Below are 25,334 nucleotides of genomic sequence, written 5' to 3'. Positions count from 1 at the left end.
AGCCAGGGAGAGAACCCAGGAGTCCTGGAGCCCACCTCCCTTCCCGAGCCAGGGAGAGAACCCAGGAGTCCTGGAGCCCACCCCCCTCCCCGAGCCAGGGAGAGAACCCAGGAGTCCTGGAGCCCACCCCCCTCCCCGAGCCAGGGAGAGAACCCAGGAGTCCTGGAGCCCACCCCCCTCCCCGAGCCAGGGAGAGAACCCAGGAGTCCCTCCCCGCTTCCTCCCATAGGATCATGGATTTAACACTGCTTCAGGGTGGGGAGGAGTCGGCAGAGAAAGTGAAAGCAAAAGCCTCACTTCCCCCAGCCCGGGGACACTTCAGTGCTTGCTGCACCCCAACTCTGCTCCAGCCTGGGGCTTCTGCCACGGCCCCAGCCAGGTTTGAACCAGGACTCCTGGGTTCTCTCCCCAGTTCTGGGAGGGGAGTGGGGTCTCATGGGTTACAGCAGCGGGGCTGGGAGCCAGGACTCCTGGGTTCTCTCCCCAGCTCTGGGAGGGGTGTGGGGTCTAGTGGGTTACAGCAGCGGGGCTGGGAGCCAGGACTCCTGGGTTCTCTCCCCGGCTCTGGGAGGGGAGTGGGGTCTAGTGGGTTAGAGCAGCGGGGCTGGGAGCCAGGACTCCTGGGTTCTCTCCCCGGCTCTGGGAGGGGAGTGGGGTCTAGTGGGTTAGAGCAGCGGGGCTGGGAGCCAGGACTCCTGGGTTCTCTCCCCGGCTCTGGGAGGGGAGTGGGGTCTAGTGGGTTAGAGCAGCGGGGGCTGGGATCTGTCCTCAGCCCTGCCCTTGTGTGGCTTTGGCCCAGTCTCTGCTCTGTGTCTCAGTTTACCCCTCTTTAAAACAGGTCTGTCAGCTCCTGCGGAGGGGCCGTGTGGCTGGAGAGCGGGTCCTTCTGCCCCCGTCTTGTGCAGAGCAGGTGCCCTGGGGTGGGCTTGGTTCTGGTGGTACCAGCTGGCCGAATGCCTACAAATCCCTCCTTCCGCAGCACAGGCCTGGGGATGGGGCCCTGGGCTGGTCCTGCTCCCAGAGAGAAGATGGGCCCGAACTGTTGGCCGGACGCCCTGGCGCTGTGGCTCCCAGATATGGGCCAGGCTCTGTGGGCCACAGGCATCTCCGCTGCACAGCCTCTGGTGTAACGCTGCCCTCTCTCCTCCAGCCCCGTGCTCCGGACCCCACACCGAGGCCATGGAGCCCGTTTGCCTGGTAGAGCCGGTGCCCAGCTCTGGCGCCCTGCGGGTGAACCCGGCCGCCCTGGGCCTGCTCCGGGGCCTCACCCGGCCCCTCCACGTCCTCGCTGTCTTCGGGCCCCGTGGCACCGGGAAATCCTTCCTCATGGACCGGCTGGCGGGGCAGGGCGAAGGTGATGGGTCCCCATTGCTCCCCCTTCCCTATGCCTGGGCCTCCACCATCCCCCTATGCCCTCCGCCTGGGCCTCCCGAACCCCTGCCTCCCCCGACTCCCCACCTGGGCCTCCCCTGACCCCCTGCCTGTGCTTCCCCCCACCCTCCGCTGGGCCTCCTGGGCCTCTCCCGACCCCCCGCATGAGCCTTTCGAACCCCTGCCTGCGCCTGCCCGTATTCACCCGGCCCTGGACAGAGCCGAAAGCTGGGTTTGGGGGGTCCCCGTGGGACCAGCCCGCCCAGCGTCTCCGATGTCTGCGCCCTGATGCGAGGAGCGTGGGGAACGCAGAGGGGGAGTCCTGGCAGGCAAACCGAGCTGTGGCTGAGCTGGCTGCCCGGAGCCGCGGCGGGATCCCTGGCACAGCTGGGGCGTTGGCCAGAGGGGTCCGGCCTGCTGTGGAGGGCCGGGCGGGGGGAAGGGAGTGAGGGGCAGCGTGCGGCATGTCGCTGTGGGAGGAGGAAAGGGGGAAATGGGCAACGCTAGGGCGGGCGCCTACACAGGCCCTCCCAGCTCCGCTCGCTTGGGGAGGAGCTGAGTCAGGTGAAGAGGGTCAGAGCAGAAGCCCGAGGATGAGACTTCAGAAGGGGGGACGCGACCCATGGCGGGAAGGAGGGAGGGGAGCCCTGGGGGAAGGGGAGCTCCGGGGGGAAGGGGAAGCCGGATGTATTCAGGCTGGAATAAGGTATCAGCTGTGACTGGTGCGGGGAATTAACCAGGGGAGCAGTGTGCTGAGCGTCTCCATTGCGGACGGGGCGGGTCTCCGGGTGATCGGCTCTGGGCTGGTTTGGGGGCCGGTCTCTGGGCTGGGCTGTCAGGGGTCAGGCTGGATGATCACAGAGTCCCCATTGGCCTGGGAATCGCAGCATTGGGGCTTAGACAGACCCTGTCAGGGCTGGTCTCGCTTTACTGGGCCCTGCCCCAGTGCCGGGGGATGCCGGCGACGGCCTCGCCAGGGCCCTGCCAGCCTGTATTGCTATGTTTCTATCCCACCGCTGGGCCTCGCTGAGCCTCCACCGATGCCAGGCTGACCCCCTGTCTCCCTGACCCCTCTGCCTGGGCCTCCCCTGACCCCCCGCTCCCCACAGGTTTCCCCTGCTCTCCGGGGATCTGGGTGTGGTGCCTGCCCCACCCGACTCAGCCTGACCAGGCCCTGGTGCTGCTGGACACGGAAGGATTCCCCGAGCAAGAGGTAGTGGGGTCCAGTGGTTAGGGTGTGTGTGTGTGGGGCGGGGCTGGGAGCCAGGACTCCTGGGTTCTATCCCCAGCTCTGGGAGGGGAGTGGGGTGCAGTGGTTAGAGGGGGGAGCTGGCAGCCCAGACTCCTGGGTTCCCTCCCCGGCTCTGGGAGGGGAGTGGGGTGCAGTAGTTAGAGGGGGGAGCTGGCAGCCCGGACTCCTGGGTTCCCTCCCCGGCTTTGGGAGGGGAGTGGGGTGCAGTGGTTAGAGGGGGGAGCTGGCAGCCCAGACTCCTGGGTTCCCTCCCCAGCTCTGGGAGGGGAGTGGGGTGCAGTGGTTAGAGGGGGGAGCTGGCAGCCAGGACTCCTGGGTTCCCTCCCTGGCTCTGGGAGGGGAGGGGTGCAGTGGTTAGAGGGGGAAGCTGGCAGCCCGGACTCCTGGGTTCCCTCCCCAGCTCTGGGAGGGGAGTGGGGTGCAGTGGTTAGAGGGGGGAGCTGGCAGCCAGGACTCCTGGGTTCCCTTCCCGGTTCTGGGAGGGGAGTGGGGTGCAGTGGTTAGAGGGGGGAGCTGGCAGCCAGGACTCCTGGGTTCCCTCCCTGGCTCTGGGAGGGGAGTGGGGTGCAGTGGTTAGAGGGGGAAGCTGGCAGCCAGGACTCCTGGGTTCCCTCCCTGGCTCTGGGAGGGGAGTGGGGTGCAGTGGTTAGAGGGGGAAGCTGGCAGCCCGGACTCCTGGGTTCCCTCCCCGGTTCTGGGAGGGGAGTGGGGTGCCACGCTTAGGCCCGCTGTTCATGTGCCTCTCTACGCCATTGCAGGGCGACAACACAAAGCTCTCCCAGCTCTTCCTCCTGAACGTGCTGCTCAGCAGCGTCTTGGTCTATAACACCAGGAGTGAGGGCGACCCCCAGAGGCAGCTCGACCGCCTGACGTATCCTTCCCAGCATGGCCGCCTCATGTCCCATTCCCTGCCCCTCTGTGCCAGCTGGTCCCCTCACCTTGGGGCTGGATCAGGGCCGGCGCCCCCTAGAGGGGAAAGGCCCCCTCTCCCGTTCCTACCCCCCTGAGCCAGCCAGTCCCTGCCCTGGGGTCAGATGGGAACCGGCGCTCCCTAGAGGGGAAAGGCCACATGCCTCATTCCCCATCCTCCCCCACAGCCAGTCCCCTGCCCTGGGGCTGGATGGGAGCCGGTGACCTGGAGGGGAAAGGCCCCATGTCCCATTCGCCCCGCCCTGCTCCACCCCAGCCTGGTTCGGTTCCCGTCGCTTGGCCCTGTCTTTTCCTTCACGGCACCCCCTGCAGGTACGTGAGGGATCTGCCCCGGGTGGTGCAAGTGCTGGACGAGTGCTCCTGGGAGAACAGCTTCCTCCTGAGCAGCGTGCTGCCCAACTTCGTGTGGTGCCTGCGAGACGTGGCACCCGACCCCTGCCTGGATGAGGTGCTGAAAGCCACGGGCCATGAGCTGGACTCGGCTCTCAGCTCCCCGCAAGGTGCATGGCCATCGGGGCCCTTCCCCCAGGGGAGGGGAACCCTGGCGTCCGGGCCGGTCCCCAGCCTGGCTTAGGTTCCATCCTGCCTCCCCAAGTCACCCCTGCCATCTCAGAGGGGTACAGGAGCCCGCTTCACTTCCTGTCCTAAACGAGCACTGGTTTGAAACAGCCTCTGTGTTCTGCCCCACAGGGGCCGCATCTCTGCGCTGGGCTAGGGGTCCCTGTATAAACATTCCCCACTCCACAGGTGGCTGCATCTCCATGCTGCATGAGGGGTCCATGTATCAACAGCCTTTGTGCCCCGCCCCAGAGTGGCCACATCTCTGCCCTCAGCATCCCCTGCTGCTCGGTGTGACCCCAGGATTCACCCGCCGCCCCCCTTTCTCTCGCAGATTTGGAGGACTCCCCGTCCAGCTGCGTACAGAGGTTATTCCCCTGCCGCAAGCTGTTCCGTTTCTGCTCCCCCCGAGCAGATGGAGGGCACGGTGAGCCACCATCTCCCGCAGACCAGCTGCACCCCACGTTCCAGGAGCAGATGGGGCGTTTTAAGGACTACGTCCTGAGCCAGAACCCTAAGACCGTGGTGGGGAACAGAGTGGTGGATGGGGCATGTAAGTGTCTGGCTGGGGGTGGGTGGGCAGCCTGTGGGGTGTCTGTACAGTGCCTAGCGTAACGAGGTCGTGGGCCCGACCGGGATGCCTCAGTGCTACCATAAGACACCTAATAAATAGCAATCCTAGTGTACAGCGCCTAGCGCAACCAGGGCGTGTGCCAGGACCAGGGCGCCTGGGCGCTACCGTAATACACCTAATAAATAGCAGAGATAATTCTAGCTGAAAACTCAGGAACGTGGGTACTGCTGGACGAATTTTTTTGGTGAAAAATGCAGCTTTGGCAGCAGAGACATTTCCCCTGAATTCCTGTCGGTTTCTCCATATTGTTGGTGTAGGGGGAAAAAACCAGAAAACTTCCCAAAACGGCAGAAGTCTGGTTTTTGGTTCAAGACAACTTTCCATTTTGAGATTTCCTATTTTATTTAAGCCGCAAAACTGTCCCCAAAGCCTTGGGCTCTCGGGGTGTTGGCGGAATGTTTCCTTTGACCTGAAACGTCGGGTTTTGGGCTTTTTCTATTGGCTGGAAGCTTTGAACAGTTTCACTCTTTTGTTCAACCCAAAACAATTTTATTTTATGTGGAATTGCCAGGACCTGAAAGCCCGTCAGTCGCCCACTTCTGGCCCCGTCCTTGGGCTGGAAAATCACCAGCCTCAGTTGCTGGGAACAATGGGCTCAGCTGCCTGTAACGATAACGATCCCTGGCTCTTCTCTAGTGCTTCCCAGCCATCCGTTTCCAAGAGGGCAGCACCTTTGTCCTCCTTGTACAGCAGGGGAAACTGAGGCACAAAGCAGGGCCGTGACTTGCCCTGGCTCCTCCAGCAGGCCAGCGCAGTGCCTGGACCGGAACCCAGGAGTCCTAGCCCACGCTGCAGCAGCAGCAGAAACCTCAGTACCTGAGCCAGAGTGGGGCAGGGGGGAGGGGGTGACTGGACAGGAGCCACCGGCCCACTGAGTCCTGGTCTGTCCTCTCTCTCCAGTCCTGGCTGATTTCCTGGAGCGTGTCGTGGACCTGCTGTCCCGGGACAAGCCCGTTCTCTTGAGTGAGCTCTGCAATGACCTGCAGGTGAGGGAGGGTCTGGGGGGAAGCGGGCCGGGTGCTGGGAGAGCAGAGGGGCTCATGGCGGGGCAGGGTGGGGGGTCCCATGGGATATGTGCGGGGGCCGGGTGCTGGGAGATGCAGAGGGGCTCATGGGGGGACAGGGTGGGGGTTCCATGGGATCTGTACAGTGGGTGAGGGCTGGACACTGGGAGATGCAGAGGGGCTCACGTGGGGATGGGGGAGGGGGTCCCTTGGGATCTCTGTCATGGTGGGGGAAAGGGGGTTGGGTGCTGGGAGAAGCAGAGGAGCTCACACAGGGGGAGGGGGTCCCATGGGATCTGTGCAGTGGGTGGGGGAAGGGGGCTGGGTGCTGGGAGATGCAGAGGGGCTCACGTGGGGGTGGGGTGGGGTGCCATGGGATCTGTGCAGTGGGTGGGGGCGGGGCAGGCTCCAGTTAATGCAGAGGTTTCTGCTCCAAGCAGGAAGGCGATGATTACTCTGTGGGGTACCCAATGGACCCCACGGGAGGCGCCCCACCCAGGAGAGCTGCAGCCAGCGTTGCCCAGCCTTCGGTGCCGGAGCCCAAGGTCAGTCGGGGGCAGCCCCAGGGACTGGGGGGAAGGGGCTTCAGGGGAGTGGGGGGCCTGTTCCTGGTTCCAGCAAGGCTTAGAGACAGCTGGGGGTTGGGCCGTATGGGGCGGGGGGGCTTCCTGCTAGGAACTGGGCTGAGACCCAGAAACTAATGTCACACATGGAACCACTTATAGCCATGGAGCATGTAGCTAAGTGGGAGCTGGTGTCCCATTCCCCGCCGCCCTGAGCCAGCCAGCCCCTGCCCTGGGGTGCCTCGGGGCTGGCGCCCCCTAGAGGGGAAAGGCGCTGAGCGGCTCTGCGGCAGGTGGTGGGGTGCGTCAGCCCTTTGCCAGGCGGTGGATCTGGCCATGCTCTTTCGCTCTCCGTGATGTGTCTGCCCCCCGTTGTCTTTCCCGGACAGAGGGAGCGCGTGGTCCCGCTGCAGGCGTCTCGACCCGCCCCGCCAGTCCTGGCCCAGGTGAGTGGCCCCTGTCAGTCCAGCCCCAACACCCTCCTGGCTGCCTTTGGGGGGAAGCAGAAATGGCCCCCTCCGTGCCCCCTGCTCCCAGCCTCATTTATCCCTGCTGTCCCCCAGGCTGCCCCCGGCACGGCACAGCCAGGCGCCATGGAGGAGCCGTTGTGCCTGATCGAGAACTGGTCAGGCGGGGAGCTGCAGCTGAACCAGCGAGCCCTGGACCTGCTCCAGAGCTTCCGCCAGCCCGTGGTGGTGGTGGCCATCGCCGGGCTGTACCGCACCGGCAAGTCGTACCTCCTGAACCGACTGGCCGGCAAGGACCGGGGAGGTGAGCACTGCAGGGTGCTCGGCCCAGCTGGGGAAATATTGGGTGGATGGGGCCATGGGGCTGATCCAGGGAGCGGGGAGGATACCAGGGTAGACAGGCCTGTGTGGCTAATCCCAGGGGAGGGAGGGGGCGGGATATCAGGCTAGATGGGCCTGTTACCTGCACAAAATTCTCTGTTACTCACCCACTCTAGGGGGCACCCACCCTTACCCAGTTCCTGGGGCTCAGGGCGTGGGTTTTGCAGGTCTGCAGGACCTTTTCCCAGTGAAAGAGTCTTACACAGTAATATCCTTCTCCTCTATTTATTAACAGTTATCCAGCAGAATACACATGCTAATCCTTATGGGTTTTTCAACATACCCTAAATGTAACCATGCTGCCCACCTCTTACGGAGCGTTTGTATGTGTGGGGCACATTGAGGCACGACCTTGGACACATTTAACCCGGTGAGGTCCAGCTCAGTTTGCTTTAGAGATCGTATTGGTGATATAATAACTGGTTCCATACGTGACAGGATCCCCAGGGTGCAGCCTGGGACCGTGGGACTGCTGTGCCACCCTTATTCTCCAGCCTGGGCTGTCTCCCACAATGCTTTGCTAGTGACCAGCAGCAACCCCTCCCTGCGCTGTGCTCGCTCAGCACAGTCGCACATGGAGCCCCACACCCAGCTAGGTTGCATGAATGCTCCCAGAGCCACTCATGGATCACACAGAGAAAAGCACCTGCCAAATCCCCCCAGCTCCCAGCCTTGCACCTCGGGAATATACCATCCAGCACTGCTCAAGACAAGCAGTGCAAATTTATTAATTGGTTCCCCACTTCAATGGAAAGTGGATGTACACCAGCCTTTGTAACCTGAGCAGATTTACCACACACTTCAGGCAAACTCACTGGTAAAGATAAACGGTGAAACAAATTTATTGACTACAAAAGATAGATTTTAAGTGATTATAAGTGATAGGGAAAAAGTCCAGAGTTAGTTACCAAACGAAAACAAAATATAAGCACACAGTCTAAACTTCCAATCCTGTTAGCCTGGGCAACATCTAGACCAGGGGTCGGCAACCTTTGAGAAGTGGGGTGCCAAATCTTCATTAATTTAAGGTTTGGTGTGCCAGTAATACATTTGACATATACAGGTGCTGGCGGATGGAACCCCAGACTGGCAGCGGGCTGAGCGGCGCCGGCGACCAGGAGCGCTCAGCCTGCTGCCGGTCTGGGGTTCTGTGCACCGGCCCTGCCAGGCAGGGTCCCGGCCGCCGGCCCCGCTCAGCCCGCTGCCGGCCCTGGGTTCCGTTCATCCAAGCAGGCAGCGGGCTGAGCGGGGCCGGTGGCCAGGACACTGGCTGGCAGCAGAATGCCACCAAAAATCAGTTCGCATGCCCAGGTTGCTGACCCCTGATCTAGACAAAGCAGGTTTTCTCACCCTACTGGATATTGCAGTTCATAGAACACAGCTTTCACCCTTGAAACCTGGGCCAGTCCCCTCTGCTGGAGTCTTCAGTCTTCCGAGTGTCCTTGTTGCTTGCAATGTAGTGTGGGGGAGGAGAAAGGCCCAGCATGGGGCCCCTGTGCTCTGTTTTATACCCTTAGTCCAGGTGCTCGGAGAACGCAAGTCCAGGCGTGTCTGGGGGGCATTGCTGAGTCTCCAGGCAAGGCTGAGCAGTTCCCCTGGTGTGGCCTCCTGCCAGTGAGTCACTGAATTGTAGCTCCCTTGCTGGACAACGGCTGTTGATGGTTTGACACCCACCTGGGCATTGGTTACTTTCCTTGACATTGTCTCTGGGGAGCTAGTACCTGGGTGCCTCCCAAACCCACAGCGTATCTTGGTGACAACCACACAGCACATTCTCATAACTTCACATGCATGGATGATACACATATTTAGATGGAACAATGGTTTTCAGCAGATCATAACCTTTGCCATGATACCTCATGTCACAGACTCACAGGACTCGTGCTCTCTCTTGGCTCCGTACGGTCCCTGTGGGGAGCCCCCTTCAGAGCGACAGCCCTTCCTGGGGGTCCACTCTTTCTCGTGGGTTAAGCCCCTCCACCTCCTGGAACTGCATCTCTCTGAGCCTCAGCACGCCTGTCTCTGCTGTGGGCTACCTCAGGGAGTCCCCTCGCTCTGGACCCCCATGGCCTCCACTCCCAGAGGGAATAATGCAACCCTGTTCTCTAGACCGGAGTGACACTCAGCCAGCGTAACACAGGAGGGTTTATTGAGCATCTGAACCCAGCATAGGAAACTCTCTGGCCTCAGGCCTGGCCTCCCTCAGCACAGCATACCTAGATCTGTCCTGCCTCCAGGTGGGCTCTCTCCTCCTAGCCCAGCAGCCCCCTCCTTCCGTCTGGGCATCCGATATCACTGTCCCCCAAGCGCCGCCTCTGTCCTTTGTCTTCTGTCCCAGGTAAACAGGGTCGCCTGGGTCTCCTCTCCTCTCAGCCTCTCCTCTCATCCGTCCTTTGTTTCCCCACTGGCTGGAACTGGCTGGTCCGGTGACCGGGATCCTCTCCCCACAGCCCATGTCCTCCCACTGGCCAGAACTGGCTGTGACTCCCGAGCTGGGCCTCCCGGTCACCAGTCGCTGAAGTGTCCATTCTCCAGGCCGTTCTCTGTCCCTCTGTAACAACAAACTCCCTCTCCCGCCACCTTGTTAAACTAGTAACACACAGGGAAACTCAGTCCTACACTCTGCACGCAAACCATTGGAAACAACAAGAAAACCCCCCGCTGCGTCACACCTCTCACATGGCATGTTTTATATGCAATATCAGCATTATATGTAAATGAGGAATATGGGGGTTACAGGATGCTCCCACAAGGTATAGTATGTCACACCCTATGATCCAATTTTACCACATGTGGTCCATTTATTGGGTGTCTTCTTGATTTTTGCAAATCCAGTTTGGAGGCAATTATTTTAAAATTTAATTTTACCTAGATGTTTTGCAATGTATATTCACCTAGTTGGGCAGGGATATTATGAAAATTAGTCAGACGCTGATATTGTAATGGAACTTTAGGTTGATTTTTAGTATATTCACTGCCCTGGGTTTCTCTAATCCATTCTGGGGGGTCCATCTCACCTATATCCCGATATCCACCTGCCCAGGCGCGTTGGGGCAGTTTCCTGATATTTGCAGTTGTTGCCCTGAGGGAATAGTCAGTGTGCTGGGCCTTGATTCCCAGATTTGAAGCAGGTGAGGCTCATTAAACCCCATTAACATCCTAATTTCAATGTCCCCTCCTGGCTGCCAAGCAAACCCCATGACCTTCAGTATTCCACATTTTGGGGTGGATACAGGGATACTAAGAGGATTGACCCCGTCTTGTTTCCGTGTGAGCTTAAGGCAGTCAATATTTTATATTGTGGCTTTTGGTCCCGTACAATTTCCCATCACAGTGTTAGAATATCCAGTCATTAATGACAAACTAGATTGGGATGGGGCTTCTGGTGACGGCCTGCCGGCTGTTACGTTATGATAATGAGCAAATCCCTTTTCCCAACACAAGCAATAGCTGGTGGGATTGAATACTGATGGATTAAGCCAACATTGTACCATCATCCAGCAATTGTTTCTCCATACATTTACTGCATGGATGTCAACAGGCCAGCGGATTGGGTTGGCTACCTGACAAACAACATGTAACATAAAACACGCACCCGCACACAGTCGCGACAGCAGCTTCTTTATCATGGTGCCCAGGGCACTTGTATTCTGCTGGCACCAGCCTTTTCTTGGAACTCTGAAAGACAAAATAAAAAATTTTAACGCCCTCCTTGGTGGGGCTGATTAGAGGTCACTGCTTGGAATCCCCTTTCCATGGTTTAAGCTGTGCCGAATGGAACCATTTTAACTTTGGCTTGTTTAGTCTTTCTGTCCAGATTTCTCCCTGGTATGCTGTTGGGCTGGCCTTTTTCCACAGTGTTCCCTGCGGCCTTCCCATTTCATTCCTGAAGAGTGAGCTTGTTCTGCACATTTCCGATGCGGCACCTGGCCTCCAACCTTCCCACTCAACGGGCTTCTTCACCCAGCCCAGACTTTTACCCACCTTTTTTATGGGAACACCCAATTGTTCTGCTACGTTCTTGTGGGTTTCCGTTAGTGCCTCTGAAAGGGACTGGATCCACTGGTCATTTAGCACTCTAGGTTGCCACCCATCTGGAATATCTACATCTAGCCACCACTGTTGGGGTGTTCTCATGTCCCTTCCCGTCATTGCTACAAAGGGACTATAATCATGACTCACTCAGACTGACTTTAAGGCCATTACAATCATAGACAATTTTTCATCCCAATCTTCTCCATTTTCTTTTACCATTTTTCTTAGAGCATCCTTTAGAGTGCGGTGAGTTCGTTCCACTTGTCCTGAGGATTGCGGGTGGCCTGCAATGAGGAACCTTTGCTTAATGTCGAGTATTTTACGCAGTTCCTGCAGCGTTTCCCTAATGAAGTGTGGGCCTTGGTCCAAATCAGTTTCCTTGGGCAGCCCCCACCGGCTAAACACCACATTAAACAATAGCCGGGCTGTACTCAAAGCTGTGTTAGTCTTTGCTGGAATGGCATCTATCCATTTTGTAAAGGGATCTACAATCCCCAAACAATGCTTGTTATTTCACGTGGTGACTGGTAGGAGTGCAATATAGTCTATCTGTAACCGGGCCCACGGACCCTCACTCCTTTGGTGAGCAATGGGACCCTTTTGTACCTGAGGGTCTGCATTGACCATAGCAGATTGCAAACAATGATTACAGCACCGCTTTACATCTTCCCTTATGCTGGGTCACCACCTTGTATATTTGATCCTTTCTAGAGTTTTGTCCACCCCCAAATGCCCTTGCTCATACACATATTGAATCAATTCAGTCCTGGTTTTCTGAGGCACTAGCCACCTTCTAGGCCGTTCCCCAGGGTCTGAGTCATGCTCCGTGACCCACACTTCCCCTCTGGGTTTTTTGTGTACATGTCATTTTCCTTGGATTGTTTCTTGCTTCAGTAATTGCTCCATTTCTTCATCCCCTTCCTGTAGGGCTTGCGGATCCAGCGTCTCTGGGCTGGTCACCTGCCTTCGTGCTCTGGTTACTACACTAACTACATTAACTTAGGCTTGAATAGAGACTGGGAGTGGATGAGTCATTACACAAAGTAAAACTATTTCCCCATGTTTATTCTCTCCCCCTCGCACCGTTCCTCAGACGTTCTTGTTAACTGCTGGAAATGGCCCACCTTAATTATCACTACAAAAGGTTTTCTTCCCCCCCCTCCCCGCCCCTCTCTCCTGCTGGTAATAGCTCATCTTAAGTGCTTCGGGGTTCGTTCTGGGAGTCACAGGAACCTTGTCAATCAATTCCTCTAACTGGGCAGCCCTCTGCAGTAACTCACTTGTGGGCTTTCCGTCCCATTTCTCTTTTGATTCCCCTGCCATCATGAGTTTCCTCCATGCCTCCCCTCTCAATGTACCTTTCCCACCTTCAGCCAGACATCCTCTAGTCTGCATCTGATACCCCCGTCCAGATGCATTTCTTCCTCTTGCTCCTCTGTTACCCAGTGCACCTCCCTGTCCTCTTCCTCTAACATGCCATTGTGCAGTGGGCCCCGAGATCTGTGGGCCCGTTGTTGGCAAAAGTTACCACCTGTACAGGTTCCATTCTCCCGTTCCTATTTCCTTTTCCCGTGTGTCCCTGCATGTCTTGAAAAACTACAGCTGCTTGAAAAATCTCCTGTTTCAACTCCGAGTATCCCCGAGCTGGATCTATGGTTCCTAAAATCACTTTCATTCTTGAATTCAAAACATCTAACAATGCAGTCTTAAAAATGGAAGTATTGAAATCCGGTGGGGTTCCAATTCCTACTGGCACAACCCCAGCAGCCATGGCCAGTATCTCCTTTTTAATAACATACACTTCTGGGGAGTCACATGGCCCTGTTCTGTTACATGGAACAGTTTCCCCAGTTGTCAGGCCAACATCCCTACCTTCATTACTTCCTTCACCCAGTCCCGTCCAGGGGCAAGAACACCGCTCGCACCTAACTGCCCCTCGGCACTGCGTATTGCTGCCCAGTCAGAAGCACTAGAACAGACCTGGGCTAGAACCTCATAATCTGCTGGCCTCCACCCAGTTCGTGCCAACACCTTCACCAGCCAGTCCAGACGCGTGTCCCTTTCTAGGGGTCCCAATAACTGAGCAGCTGCCTGTACCTGGTCTGGGGTAAAATCAGAAATCTCTGTAACATTTTGCCTTATTTCCCTTCGTTGTTGTGCATCGTTGGGTCAGTTCTGTTCTTGTTACCACCCTTGTGGTAACTGGAACCACAGGATTGAATTGTTGTGCTTTTAATTTCAAATCCTTCAAGTCCCTTTATGCGGGGGCATAGGACCCCTCAGGAAAAGCGCCAAGCCGTATGAGCATCCAGGATCTTTCTCTTCAGAATCCATCCAACTGTCCCACTCCAAGTGTCCTCCCAGGTGTCTGTATCCCTCATGCCCACACTCACGCCTCCCCTTACTACTGCTACTGTGCCCCTCTGGGCTCCCACCACGTTTTCCAGTTTCTCTGTTCGCTGCCTGCAGACTGTGTGGTCACTGCCTGTCTGGGCCCAATCCTTATTTTCTTGTAACACCGTTATGACAGCTGCCTGAGCACCCCCTGCTTCATTTGCAATGTAGATCCTCCCCATTCAGGTTTTCTACTTTCCGTTTCAGTTGCTCACACTCTCCTGTTTTCGCCTGTAGGGCTGTTACATTCTGTAATGCTGAAGCCGCACTAGCTCACTGAGATGCCTTATACTGAGCCAAATTATCCTTAACTACATCCAAATCGAGTCTGTAATCCTTCAGTTGTCTTTCCTGGAGTGCTACCAGGCTGGAGAGATTAGTGACAGCTTTGCACAATGCCCACCCAGCTGCTGCTTTGATAGCCTTTTCCTTTGGTTTTGGCTTCATGCACTCACAGAATGCTTCAAACCCCTTCCAGGCACACTCAGGGGCATCCCTCCCCTGGAAAGAATCTTGTCCCCATAGGCATGGACCTTGTTCTGCTACCCATTTAGCAAGGAGGGGGGGCTCTTCAGCTAACCCCCACCCCTCCTGGTCCCTTTGCTTTGTTTCCTTTCCCTCCTCTTGCTTCAGGGTGAACAATCTGCCAAGCAGGTAGCGACCCTTTTTGACAAATTATCACCGGTATTCTGCTGCTGTGTTAGGCTAGATCAATTCGGTCCTAACGACTTTAGGCTGCCCGCATTCTCCACCAACTCTGTTACCCATTGCAACTTGAGACCATTACTCCTCGTTCTGTCATCTGCTACCATTGAGAACAGTCTAGAGCCATCCTCTTTGGAACCCCCTTTCAGGTAGTTGAAAGCAGCTATCAAATCCCCCCTCATTCTTCTCTTCTGCAGGCTAAACAATCCCAGCTCCCTCAGCCTCTCCTCATAAGTCATGTGCTCTAGACCCCTAATCATTTTTGTTGCCCTTCGCTGGACTCTTTCCAATTTATCCACATCCTTCTTGTAGTGTGGGGCCCAAAACTGGACACAGTACTCCAGATGAGGCCTCACCAGTGTCGAATAGAGGGGAACGATCACGTCCCTCGATCTGCTTGCTATGCCCCTACTTATACATCCCAAAATGCCATTGGCCTTCTTGGCAACAAGGGCACACTGCTGACTCATATCCAGCTTCTCGTCCACTGTCACCCCTAGGTCCTTTTCCGCAGAACTGCTGCCTAGCCATTCGGTCCCTAGTCTGTAGCGGTGCATTGGATTCTTCCATCCTAAGTGCAGGACCCTGCACTTATCCTTATTGAACCTCATCAGATTTCTTTTGGCCCAATCCTCCAATTTGTCTAGGTCCTTCTGTATCCTATCCCTCCCCTCCAGCGTATCTACCACTCCTCCCAGTTTAGTATCATCCGCAAATTTGCTGAGAGTGCAATCCACACCATCCTCCAGATCATTTATGAAGATATTGAACAAAACCGGCCCCAGGACCGACCCCTGGGGCACTCCACTCGACACCGGCTGCCAACTAGACATGGAGCCATTGATCACTACCCATTGAGCCCGACAATCTAGCCAGCTTTCTACCCACCTTATAGTGCATTCATCCAGCCCATACTTCCTTAACTTGCTGACAAGAATACTGTGGGAGACCGTGTCAAAAGCTTTGCTAAAGTCAAGAAACAATACATCCACTGCTTTCCCTTCATCCACAGAACCAGTAATCTCATCATAAAAGGCGATTAGATTAGTCAGGCATGACCTTCCCTTGGTGAATCCATGCTGACTGTTCCTGATCACTTTCCTCTCATGTAAGTGCTTCAGGATTGATTCTTTGAGGACCTGCTCCATGATTTTTCCAGGGACTGAGGTGAGGCTGACTGGCCTGTAGTTCCCAGGATCCTCCTTCTTCCCTTTTTTAAAGATTGGCACTACATTAGCCTTTTTCCAGTCATCCGGGACTTCCCCCGTTTGCCACGAGTTTTCAAAGATAATGGCCAAGGGCTCTGCAATCACAGCCGCCAATTCCTTCAGCACTCTCGGATGCAACTCGTCCGGCCCCATGGACTTGTGCACGTCCAGCTTTTCTAAATAGTCCCTAACCACCTCTTTCTCCACAGAGGGCTGGCCATCTACTCCCCATGTTGTGATGCCCAGCGCAGCAGTCTGGGAGCTGACCTTGTTAGTGAAAACAGAGGCAAAAAAAGCATTGAGTACATTAGCTTTTTCCACATCCTCCGTCACTAGGTTGCCTCCCTCATTCAGTAAGGGGCCCACACTTTCCTTGGCTTTCTTCTTGTTGCCAACATACCTGAAGAAACCCTTCTTGTTACTCTTGACATCTCTTGCTAGCTGCAGCTCCAGGTGCGATTTGGCCCTCCTGATATCTTTCCTACATGCCTGAGCAATATTTTTATACTCTTCCCTGGTCATATGTCCAACCTTCCACTTCTTGTAAGCTTCTTTTTTATGTTTAAGATCCGCTAGGATTTCACCATTAAGCCAAGCCGGTCGCCTGCCATATTTACTATTCTTTCGACTCATCGGGATGGTTTGTCCCTGTAACCTCAACAGGGATTCCTTGAAATACAGCCAGCTCTCCTGGACTCCCTTCCCCTTCATGTTAGTCCCCCAGGGGATCCTGGCCATCTGTTCCCTGAGGGAGTCGAAGTCTGCTTTCCTGAAGTCCAGGGTCCGTATCCTGCTGCTTACCTTTCTTCCCTGTGTCAGGATCCTGAACTCAACCAACTCATGGTCACTGCCTCCCAGATTCCCATCCACTTTTGCTTCCCCCACTAATTCTACCTGGTTTGTGAGTAGCAGGTCAAGAAAAGCGCCCCCCCTAGTTGGCTCCCCTAGCACTTGCACCAGGAAATTGTCCCCTACGCTTTCCAAAAACTTCCTGGATTGTCTATGCACCGCTGTATTGCTCTCCCAGCAGATATCAGGAAAATTAAAGTCACCCATGAGAATCAGGGCATGCGATCTAGTAGCTTCCGTGAGTTGCCGGAAGAAAGCCTCATCCACCTCATCCCCCTGGTCCGGTGGTCTACAGCAGACTCCCACCACTACATCACTCTTGTTGCTCATGCTTCTAAACTTAATCCAGAGACACTCAGGTTTTTCCACAGTTTCGTACCGGAGCTCTGAGCAGTCATACTGCTCCCTTACATACAGTGCTACTCCCCCACCTTTTCTGCCCTGCCTGTCCTTCCTGAACAGTTTATAACCATCCATGACTGTACTCCAGTCATGTGAGTTATCCCACCAAGTCTCTGTTATTCCAATCACGTCATAGTTCCTTGACATCACCAGGACCTCCAGTTCTCCCTGCTTGTTTCCAAGGCTTTGTGCATTTGTATATAAGCACTTGAGATAACCTGTTGATCGCCCCTCATTCCCAGTATGAGGCAGGAGCCCTCCCCTCACAGACATTCCTGCCTGTGCTTCCTCCCGGTATCCCGCTTTCCCACTTACCTCAGGGCTTTGGTCTCCTTCCCCCGGTGAACCTAGTTTAAAGCCCTCCTCACTAGGTTAGCCAGCCTGCTGGCAAAGATGCTCTTCCCTCTCTTCGTAAGATGGAGCCCGTCTCTGCCCAGCACTCCTCCTTCATGGAACACCATCCCATGGTCAAAGAATCCAAAGCCTTCTCTCCGACACCACCTGCGTAGCCATTCGTTGACTTCCACGATTCGACGGTCCCTACCCAGGCCTTTTCCTTCCACGGGGAGGATGGACGAGAACACCACTTGCGCCTCCAACTCCTTTATCCTTCTTCCCAGAGCCACGTAGTCCGCAGTGATCCGCTCAAGGTCATTCTTGGCAGTATCATTGGTGCCCACGTGGAGAAGCAGGAAGGGGTAGCGATCCGAGGGCTTGATGAGTCTCGGCAGTCTCTCCGTCACATCGCGAATCTTAGCCCCTGGCAAGCAGCAGACTTCTCGGTTTTCCCGGTCAGGGCGGCAGATAGATGACTCAGTCCCCCGGAGGAGAGAGTCCCCGACCACCACCACCCGCCTTCTCCTCTTGGGAGTGGTGGTCGTGGCAGGTGGACTTTCCCTGTTGGTTGGGCAAGGTCGGTCTCGTCGGGATTCTGGCTGCTGCCCGTCACGGTCGTGCAGAGGATTCTTAGCAACTTTGAGCTTAGGCCATGTCTTGGGGGTGAGTTCTTCTTCTTCCTGGTCTTTCCTTCTTCTCCTTCTTCTCTTCCTTCTTTCCTGGCCTCCTTCTTGGACCCCAGTTTATATAGTGAAACTTGAGTCCTGCTTAGCTGTACTTTAACCAATCATTTTACTAAAATTTTACTAACCAATCCTAACATAGTGTAACAAAATTCTTTAACCAATCATCCCACACCACCTTAATTAATTTACACCTAGTCAAGTTAATTATACAGCAGACAGAAGCAATCAAAGAACCAGGCAGAGATCATCCAGACAAACAATAGGGAAGTGGGGACCATAAAGATAAAAAAATACAGAAATGAGGATTTCACAACCACAGCTGTTGATAAGTGGTTTCTTGCCAGACACACTGTATCAAACTACGTTTTCTTTAACCATCTTAAGATCTGTTTCTTTATGGGGTGATAGTGGGGGCCATTAGGACGGGGTCTCCTTCTTAACAGCCTGATGGAATGTGAGGATGTGACTTCCTGCTTCTTAGCTAATGGCTGCAGACAAGGGCCTTATCCTTACAGGCCCGTGGGGTGATCCAGGGTAGTGGGGAAGGGTCGACAGAGGTGACAGGTCAGCGCCAGCCAATTGTTCCCCTGGCCCCTCTCTGCCCCCAGCTCTGGGAGGTGAGTGGGGTCTAGTGGTCAGAGCAGAGGGGCTGGGAGCCAGGACTCCTGGGTTCTCTCCCTGGCTCTGGGAGGGGAGTGGGGTCTAGTGGTTAGAGCGGGGGGAGGGGCTGGGAGGTAGGACTCCTGGGTTCCATGGCTCTGCGTCTGTCCCAGCTCCACCCCTCTTTCCCCAGGGTTTTCGCTGGGCGCCACGGTGCAGTCTCACACCAAGGGCATCTGGATGTGGTGCCTGCCCCACCCCCACCGGGCCGGCCACACCCTGGTGCTGCTGGACACCGAGGGGCTGGGGGATGTGGAGAAGGTGAGTGGGGGGTGATGGGAGGGGCGGGGCTGGGTCTCGGCTCCAGGGATGTGGAAGGGCCTCTGGATGTGGGAAGGGCCTCTGGGCCTGGAGGTGGGTGGCCCAGGCATCAGCATAGGTCAGTCTCCCCTGCCCCATATCCCCCCACCCTGTCCCTCTGCAGTGGGGTCTGGTGGGCCATGCTCCCCACCCCCAACCTGCAGGGGAAGTTCCGGCTCTCTGCCCCATATCCCCCTGTCACAGACTCCCAGGCCTTGCGCTCTTTTTGGCTCCATACAGACCCTGGGAGGAACCCCCTAGTGTGACAGCCCTTCTTGGGGGTTCACCCTCTCTCTGGGGTTGGGCCCTCTGGCCTCACCGCCTTCTGGGACCGCACCTCCAAGCCCCCAGCAGCCTGGCTCTGCTGGGGCCCTCTCAGGGAGTCCCCTCGCTCTGGACCCCCGGGGCTCCCACCCCCAGAGGGAGCAGCGCCCCCCGATCTCTAGCTGCAGGGACTCCCAGTCAGCGTCACACAGGAGGGTTATTGAAGATCTGGACCCAGCCCGGGCAGTTCTCGGGGCCCTGGGGCCTGGCCAGTCTCAGCCCCAGCCAGCTCCCCATGGGCGGCGGCTGCTCCTTGTCCCCAGCCCCCTAAATCCCCTCCCCCACCAGCCCCTCCTCTGTCCTTTGTCTTCGGTCCCAGGTGAACAGGCCGCCTGAGCCCCTCTCTTCCCTCCTTTGTTCCCCTCTGGCTGGTCAGGTCCCCAGGCCCCTCTCTCCTCAGCCCATTGTCGTCCTCCCTAGCCAGAACCGGCTGGCTCCCAAACTGGGCTGGGCCTCCATCACATGTCGCTGGGTTCCCCATCTCCAGACAGTGTTCGGGGTCACGGCTGCTAGGCAAGGTCACACCTGGTCCCCTGAAATTACAAGCCCCCTCCCCCCACCACGTTACACATGCAGCACACAAGGAAACTGAGGCACACACAGTGTTCACATAAAACACTAAGAAAATCCCCCACTTTGTCACACCCCACAACCCTGCTTCTCTGCAGTGGGGTCTGGTGGGCTGTGCTTCCCTCTGTGACCTGCAGGGGGAGGTCCAGATCCCTGCCCTATATTCTACCCACCCCGCCCCTCTGCTGGGGTCGAACACTGATGCCCTGCGATTTCCCCCCCTCTACCTTCCCCGCAGGGCGATACGAAGAATGACGCATGGATCTTTGCACTGGCCGTGCTGCTCAGCGGCACCCTGGTCTACAACAGCCTGGGCACCATCGACCAGTGCGCCCTGGAGCAGCTTCAGTATCCTGCCCCTGCTGGGAGGGACCCAGGAGTCCGGGAGGTGGGGGCAGCTGGGATTCCCCTCCCATAACTGGGTAGCACCTGTCGCACCCTGATGGGAGCAGGGGTCTGGGGTGGGTGCCAGTAGCCAGTGCCACTGTTGGGTGCTGTTCCCAGGGGCAACAGGGTGAGGGCTGCGGGCGCTGGGCTCAGGGACCCCTTGCAGGGGGGCGCTGCATCTCCAGTTTCTTAGCTGGCCCCCAGCTATGTGACGGAGCTGACGGAGCGCATCAAGGTGAAAGCAGCAGGCGAGGGCGGCCAGCAGGAGGGGGAGGATTCGGCCGAATTTGTGCGGTTTTTCCCAGCCTTTGTGTGGGCCGTGCGGGATTTCACGCTGCAGCTGAAGCTGGATGGGCGGGAGATCACCGAGGACGAGTACCTGGAGAACGCCCTGAAACGCAGAGAAGGTGCCACATGTGGGTGGGGACTGGGCTAGGTGGGCCAGGGGTCTGATCTGGGAGGCAAGGAGGGGCTGTGGGTCTGAGGGGGCAGCAGGGCAGGGCTGGGGGTACCAGGCTGGCTGGGCCCGTGGGTCTGACCCTGGGGGTCTCTCCCAGGCCAGCCTGAGAAGCTGGATCTGCCCAAGAAGTACCTGCGCCAGTACTTCCCCTCCCGCAAGTGCTTCGTGTTCGACCGCCCGGCCCCGCGCCACGACCTGCCCCGGCTGGACGAGCTGCCCGAGGCAGCGCTGAGCCCCGAGTTCCTGGAGCAGGCACAGCGCTTCTGCAGCCACGTCCACCAGCATGCGGGCACCAAAACCCTCCCGGGCGGCCACGTGGTGACGGGCACCTGTGAGTGGGGATCGGGGCGCAGCCCTTGGGGGGGGATCAGGGCATGGCCCTCGGGGGATGGGGTGCGTCCTGGGGGCAGGGGATGGGGATTGGGGCATATCCCCAGAGCGGGGGATAGGGAGTGGAGCGCATTCTGAGCGGGGCTGGGGACAGGGGATCCCAGTGCGGGAGGAGGGATGGGGGCGCATCCCAGGCTTGGCATATGTGCTGCAGGGTCGGGTCAGGTCCAGGGCTGCTGGCCAGGGCAGGGAGCTGCTGGCAGATTGGAGGGGTCCAGGGCCAGTATGGGCAGGTCGTGGGAGGGGCTGGATGGGAGGAGGGTGCCCCGACCCTGACCCCTCTGGCCACGCTGGGCCCCCTGGCGCTGACCCTGCCCCTCCGGCAGTGCTGGGGACCCTGGCTCTGACCCTGCCCCTCCGGCCGCGCTGGGCCCCCTGGCTCTGACCCTGACCCCTCTGGCCACGCTGGGCACCCTGGCTCTGACCCTGCCCCCCTCTGGCCGTGCTGGGGCCCTGGCTCTGACCCTGCCCCTCCGGCCGCGCTGGGCCCCCTGGCTCTGACCCTGACCCCTCTGGCCACGCTGGGCACCCTGGCACTGACCCTGCCCCTCCGGCAGTGCTGGGGACCCTGGCGGTGACCTACGTCGACGCCATCCGCAGCGGGGCGGTGCCCTGCATGGAGAGCGCGGTGCTGGCCCTGGCGCAGATCGAGAACTCGGCGGCGGTGGGGGAGGCCGTGGCTGTCTACGAGGAGCAGCTGGCGCGGCGGGCGGCGCTGCCCACGGAGAGCGTGCAGGAGCTGCTGGAGCTGCACGCCCAGTGCGAGCAGGAGGCGCTGCGGGCATTCATGGCGCGCGCCTTCAAGGACGAGGAACAGCAATACCAGTGGCAGCTGAAGGTACTAGGGACCCTGCGATGGGGGCGCAACCCCCCCTGCCCCAGCCTGGGGCAACCACGGGAAGAGGGTACGGGGCATTTCCCCTCCAGGGGGTGCTGGCCCCGATCCGGCCCCAGGGCAGGATTCTGGTTGGCTCTGTGGAGTGGAGACTGGGGCACGGGGGCTCCAGGAGGCGCCGGCCCCCGGTCAGGGCACTGGCTGGCTCTCTGGGGCAGGAAATGGGGCACGAGGTCTTTCTCCTCCAGGGGACCCTGGCTCCAACGTCCCCTCTCTCCGCAGGACAAGCTGGACTCCAAGCGCTCTGAGCTCTGCCACCGGAACGAGCTGGCGTCGTCGGACCGGTGCACGGCCGTGCTCATGGAGCTGTCGCAGGAGCTGGAGGAGCGGGTCTGCGAGGGGAGCTACTCGGTGCCCGGGGGCTACCAGCGCCTCCTGGACGACCAGCAGGAGATGGTGGAGAAATACCAGCTGGTGCCAGGGAAAGGGATAATGGTGAAATGGCTGAATAGCATTAATTGGGGCTGGGAGCAAGGAGTCCTGGGTTCTATCCCTGGCGCTGGGAGGGCAGCAGGGTCTGATGGGTTAGAGCAGGGGGGGCTGGGAGTCAGGACTCCTGGGTTCTGTCTCTGGCTGTGGCTCTGAGCTGCACACACAGCCTGCGCGCACCCTGGCGGGGGAGGTACCGATGACGTCGCTGGATCCCGCTGCAGGTTTGTGGTCCAGGCTCGTCCTTGGCTGACGGGATGAGAGGGCAGCGCAGAGGCTCCCACTGGTCTGGGGCCCCCTCTGTACATGGGTCGGGGGAGGTTCAGGCAGGAGGGGCTGTGGGCTCCGGCTCACCCCCTTTCTCCCCGATTCCCCCAGGCGGCTGAGGTGCTGCAGCAGTTTCTGAAGTCCAAGGAGATGGTGGCCCAGGCCGTCCTGCAGACGGACCAGAGCCTCACGGACAGACAGAGGGAGATTGAAGGTGACTCCAGAGATGAGGCCCGTAGTCCTGTGACCCCCACGGCCCTATGGATCTGGTGATGTCTTGGCCCCAGACTCACCCCCTTGAACGCCATGGCCCCATAGCCCAGTGACCCCTGGCCCTCATGGCTCCATAGATCCTGTGACCCCTGAAGCCCACAAGTGCCAGGGCTCTTCAATGCCATAGATCCGGTGCCTCAGGGTACAGGCTCTATGGCCTCCCAGGCCTGGTGACCCATAGATCCGGTGACCCCAGCACCCCATAGATCCAGTGATTCCCAGGGCCCCATACATCCAGTGCCCCATGGACGCGGTGACCCCAGGGCCAGGGCTCTGGCTCCATAGATCTGGTGACTCCTGGGTGCCGATTACCCAGTGACCCCGGGCCAGGGCTCTGCACCCCAAGCCCCTGGTCCTGATCGTGTCCCCCCCCCCCCCCCCGTCCCCTCCTCCCCCCTGTCCCCCACCACTCAGAGGAGCGGACGCGAGCCGAGGCGGCCGAGCGGGAGGCCCAGCTGTGCCAGGAGATGCAGACCAGGACGGAGCAGCTGCTGAAGGACCAGGAGCGCAGCCACGAGGAGCATGTCCGGCAGCTGACGGCCAAAATGGAGGAGGACAGGAGGCAGCTGCTGGCCGAGCAGCAGAGAGCGCTGGCCTTGAAACTGCAGGTACCTTCCCCGGGCCCCTGGGGAGCTGGGACTGGGCTGCCTAGAGCAGGGGGGTGGGAGCCCCCTGGGTTCTGTCCCCAGCTCTGGGAGCTGAATGGGTCTGCGAGGGGAGCTACTCTGTGCCCGGGGGCTACCAGCGCTTCCTGGACCACCAGCGGGAGATGGTGGAGAAATGCCAGTGGGCGCCAGGGAAAGGGGTAATGGTGAATTGGCTGAATGGCATTAATTGGGCCTGGGAGCCAGGACTCCTGGGTTCTTTCCTGGTTCTGGGAGGGGAGTGGGGTGGGGTCTAGAGGTTAGAGCAGGGAGGGGAGGTGGGAGCCAGGACCCCTGGCCCCCGCTCCAGACCCCCACAGCTCTGTGTCAGTGGCGCTAACCCTCGGCTCTGTCCCCCAGGAGCAGGAGCGGCTGCTGCGCGAGGGGTTCCGGGGGGAGGTGGCGCAGTTGGAGCAGCAGATGCAGAACCTGAGGAGGGAGATGAGCCGGCCCCAGCGCTCCCGCTGCGTCGTCTGCTGAGAACAGAGACCCAGAGGGACTCGGGGAGCTGGGCTGGGCCGGCTCCCCTCCCACCAGCCTGTCTGACACGGGGAGGATGCTGGCCAGAGCCAACCACTAGGGTCGCTGCACGTTTGCGGGTGGGGGGCTTCTGGCTTTGCACTAAGTGATGCTTGTTGTTTACTGAGCATTTGATACAGGAAAGCTGTACACACTGGTGTGTTATTGTAGGGTCTCTCATAAACACCAGAGCTGCTGCTGGCTCTGGTTTGTTATTCTTAGAGACCCCAGGGCATGGCCACTAGTTAAGTGGAGGGGATAAAAGGCCACAAGTCTAGAGGAAGTCTCCCTGCTGAAGGCCTAAGGGCTTCTTCTCAACCCCCCTTAATAGAACTCAGGCCTGGCTGGTTTGAGTAAGCTGTTTTGCTCTTAAAACAATGTTGCAGCCGCAGATAAGGCCTCATCGTGTAAGGTTTGCTGACGCCAAGTTAAAGATAGTAGGAGAGAGCTACAAGGCCAGACAGAATGTGCTGGTTGTTTAAGTTGCTAGAAATGCTTGTTAGAGGTTGCAAAAAATAAACATTGTTGTAACCCATATAAAAAAGGCAGAGTATTTGCGCAAAGTTTTAATTGGCTGATGTGTAGTGCAGTAGCATTAAGGAATATAAAAGTGTGTGTAATCACCTGCTCTGGGGTGCAGGATTTGAGATTCTGTTCTCCCTGGACCTTGTTTGCAGCTGGAAATAAACTTTTCTGCTTCTCCACCCCGTTGTGATTATTGAGTGACGCACACCGGGCAGTGAACCCCTGCTGTTGTTTTGCCTCTCGGCACTGGGTGCCGGCAACATTATTGTAGGGTCTCTTGTAAGCCTGCTGTTGCTGCATGCAGTGCTGTGTTATTGTAGGGTCTCTCATAAACACCAGAGCTGCTGCTTACCCTAGAGTGTTACTGTGGGGTCTCTTATGTATTGGGCCCTACCAAATTCACAGTTCACTTTGATCACAGCCAGACCGTTTTAAAATTGGCCAGTTTCACGTTTTCAGCTGTTTACATCTAAAATTTCACAGTGTTATAACCATGGGGGTCCCAACCTAGAGGTACCCAGAGGTGGGTCTGATCTTTCCCCCAGAGTGGCCATGCAGGGGAAGGACAAGTCCCGTCCCACCCCAGCCAATCTCGGGTTTGCAGCGGGAGCCCCCCAGCTGGGGCGCTCCCAGTAGCCCGGGGGAGATCAGGGCTATTTCACGGTCCGGGACACGTTTTTCACGGCTGTGAACTTGGTAGGGCCCTACTTATGTATGCTGCTGCCACTGGTGTGTTATTGTAGGGTCTCCTTTAAACCCTGGTGCTGCCATGTGCCCTGGTGTGTTATTGTAGGATCTCTCCTGTGTTACCAGCTTTGCCTGTTACTTTGGGGTATGTTTATCGAATGCATCCCATGACGTGAGCTGTAGCTCACGAAAGCTTATGCTCAAATAAATTGGTTAGTCTCTAAGGGGC

At 57.9% G+C, this 25,334-nt stretch overlaps 1 protein-coding gene across 13 annotated transcripts; it reads left to right on the top strand.

The window, feature by feature from the left end:
* Window positions 1-226: 226 nt before the first annotated feature.
* LOC114021795 (guanylate-binding protein 1) lies at window positions 227-25,334 on the top strand. Of its 13 annotated transcripts, none has more exons than XM_043535096.1 (19): window positions 228-379; window positions 1,151-1,354; window positions 2,481-2,584; window positions 3,382-3,494; window positions 3,866-4,053; window positions 4,446-4,664; window positions 5,646-5,731; window positions 6,190-6,294; window positions 6,702-6,758; window positions 6,876-7,083; window positions 18,569-18,696; window positions 19,868-19,977; window positions 20,221-20,423; window positions 20,574-20,807; window positions 21,424-21,704; window positions 21,984-22,196; window positions 22,569-22,671; window positions 23,145-23,338; window positions 23,735-25,334. In XM_043535096.1, exons 2-19 carry the CDS (start codon window positions 1,180-1,182, stop codon window positions 23,852-23,854), a joined length of 2,841 nt encoding a protein of 946 aa, XP_043391031.1. In that variant the 5' UTR covers window positions 228-379; window positions 1,151-1,179; the 3' UTR covers window positions 23,855-25,334. The 13 variants fall into 13 exon arrangements, with proteins under 13 accessions (XP_043391033.1, XP_043391027.1, XP_043391031.1 ...); XM_043535093.1 differs by having other exon boundaries at window positions 232-350; window positions 1,147-1,354; window positions 6,187-6,294; XM_043535094.1 differs by having other exon boundaries at window positions 233-350; window positions 1,147-1,354.

Source organism: Chelonia mydas, chromosome 24, assembly GCF_015237465.2.
Source record: "Chelonia mydas isolate rCheMyd1 chromosome 24, rCheMyd1.pri.v2, whole genome shotgun sequence".
Lineage (NCBI taxonomy): Eukaryota > Metazoa > Chordata > Testudines > Cheloniidae > Chelonia > Chelonia mydas.
Note: the sequence above shows the minus strand (reverse complement) of the source record. Positions and strands in the feature narration are given on the sequence as shown.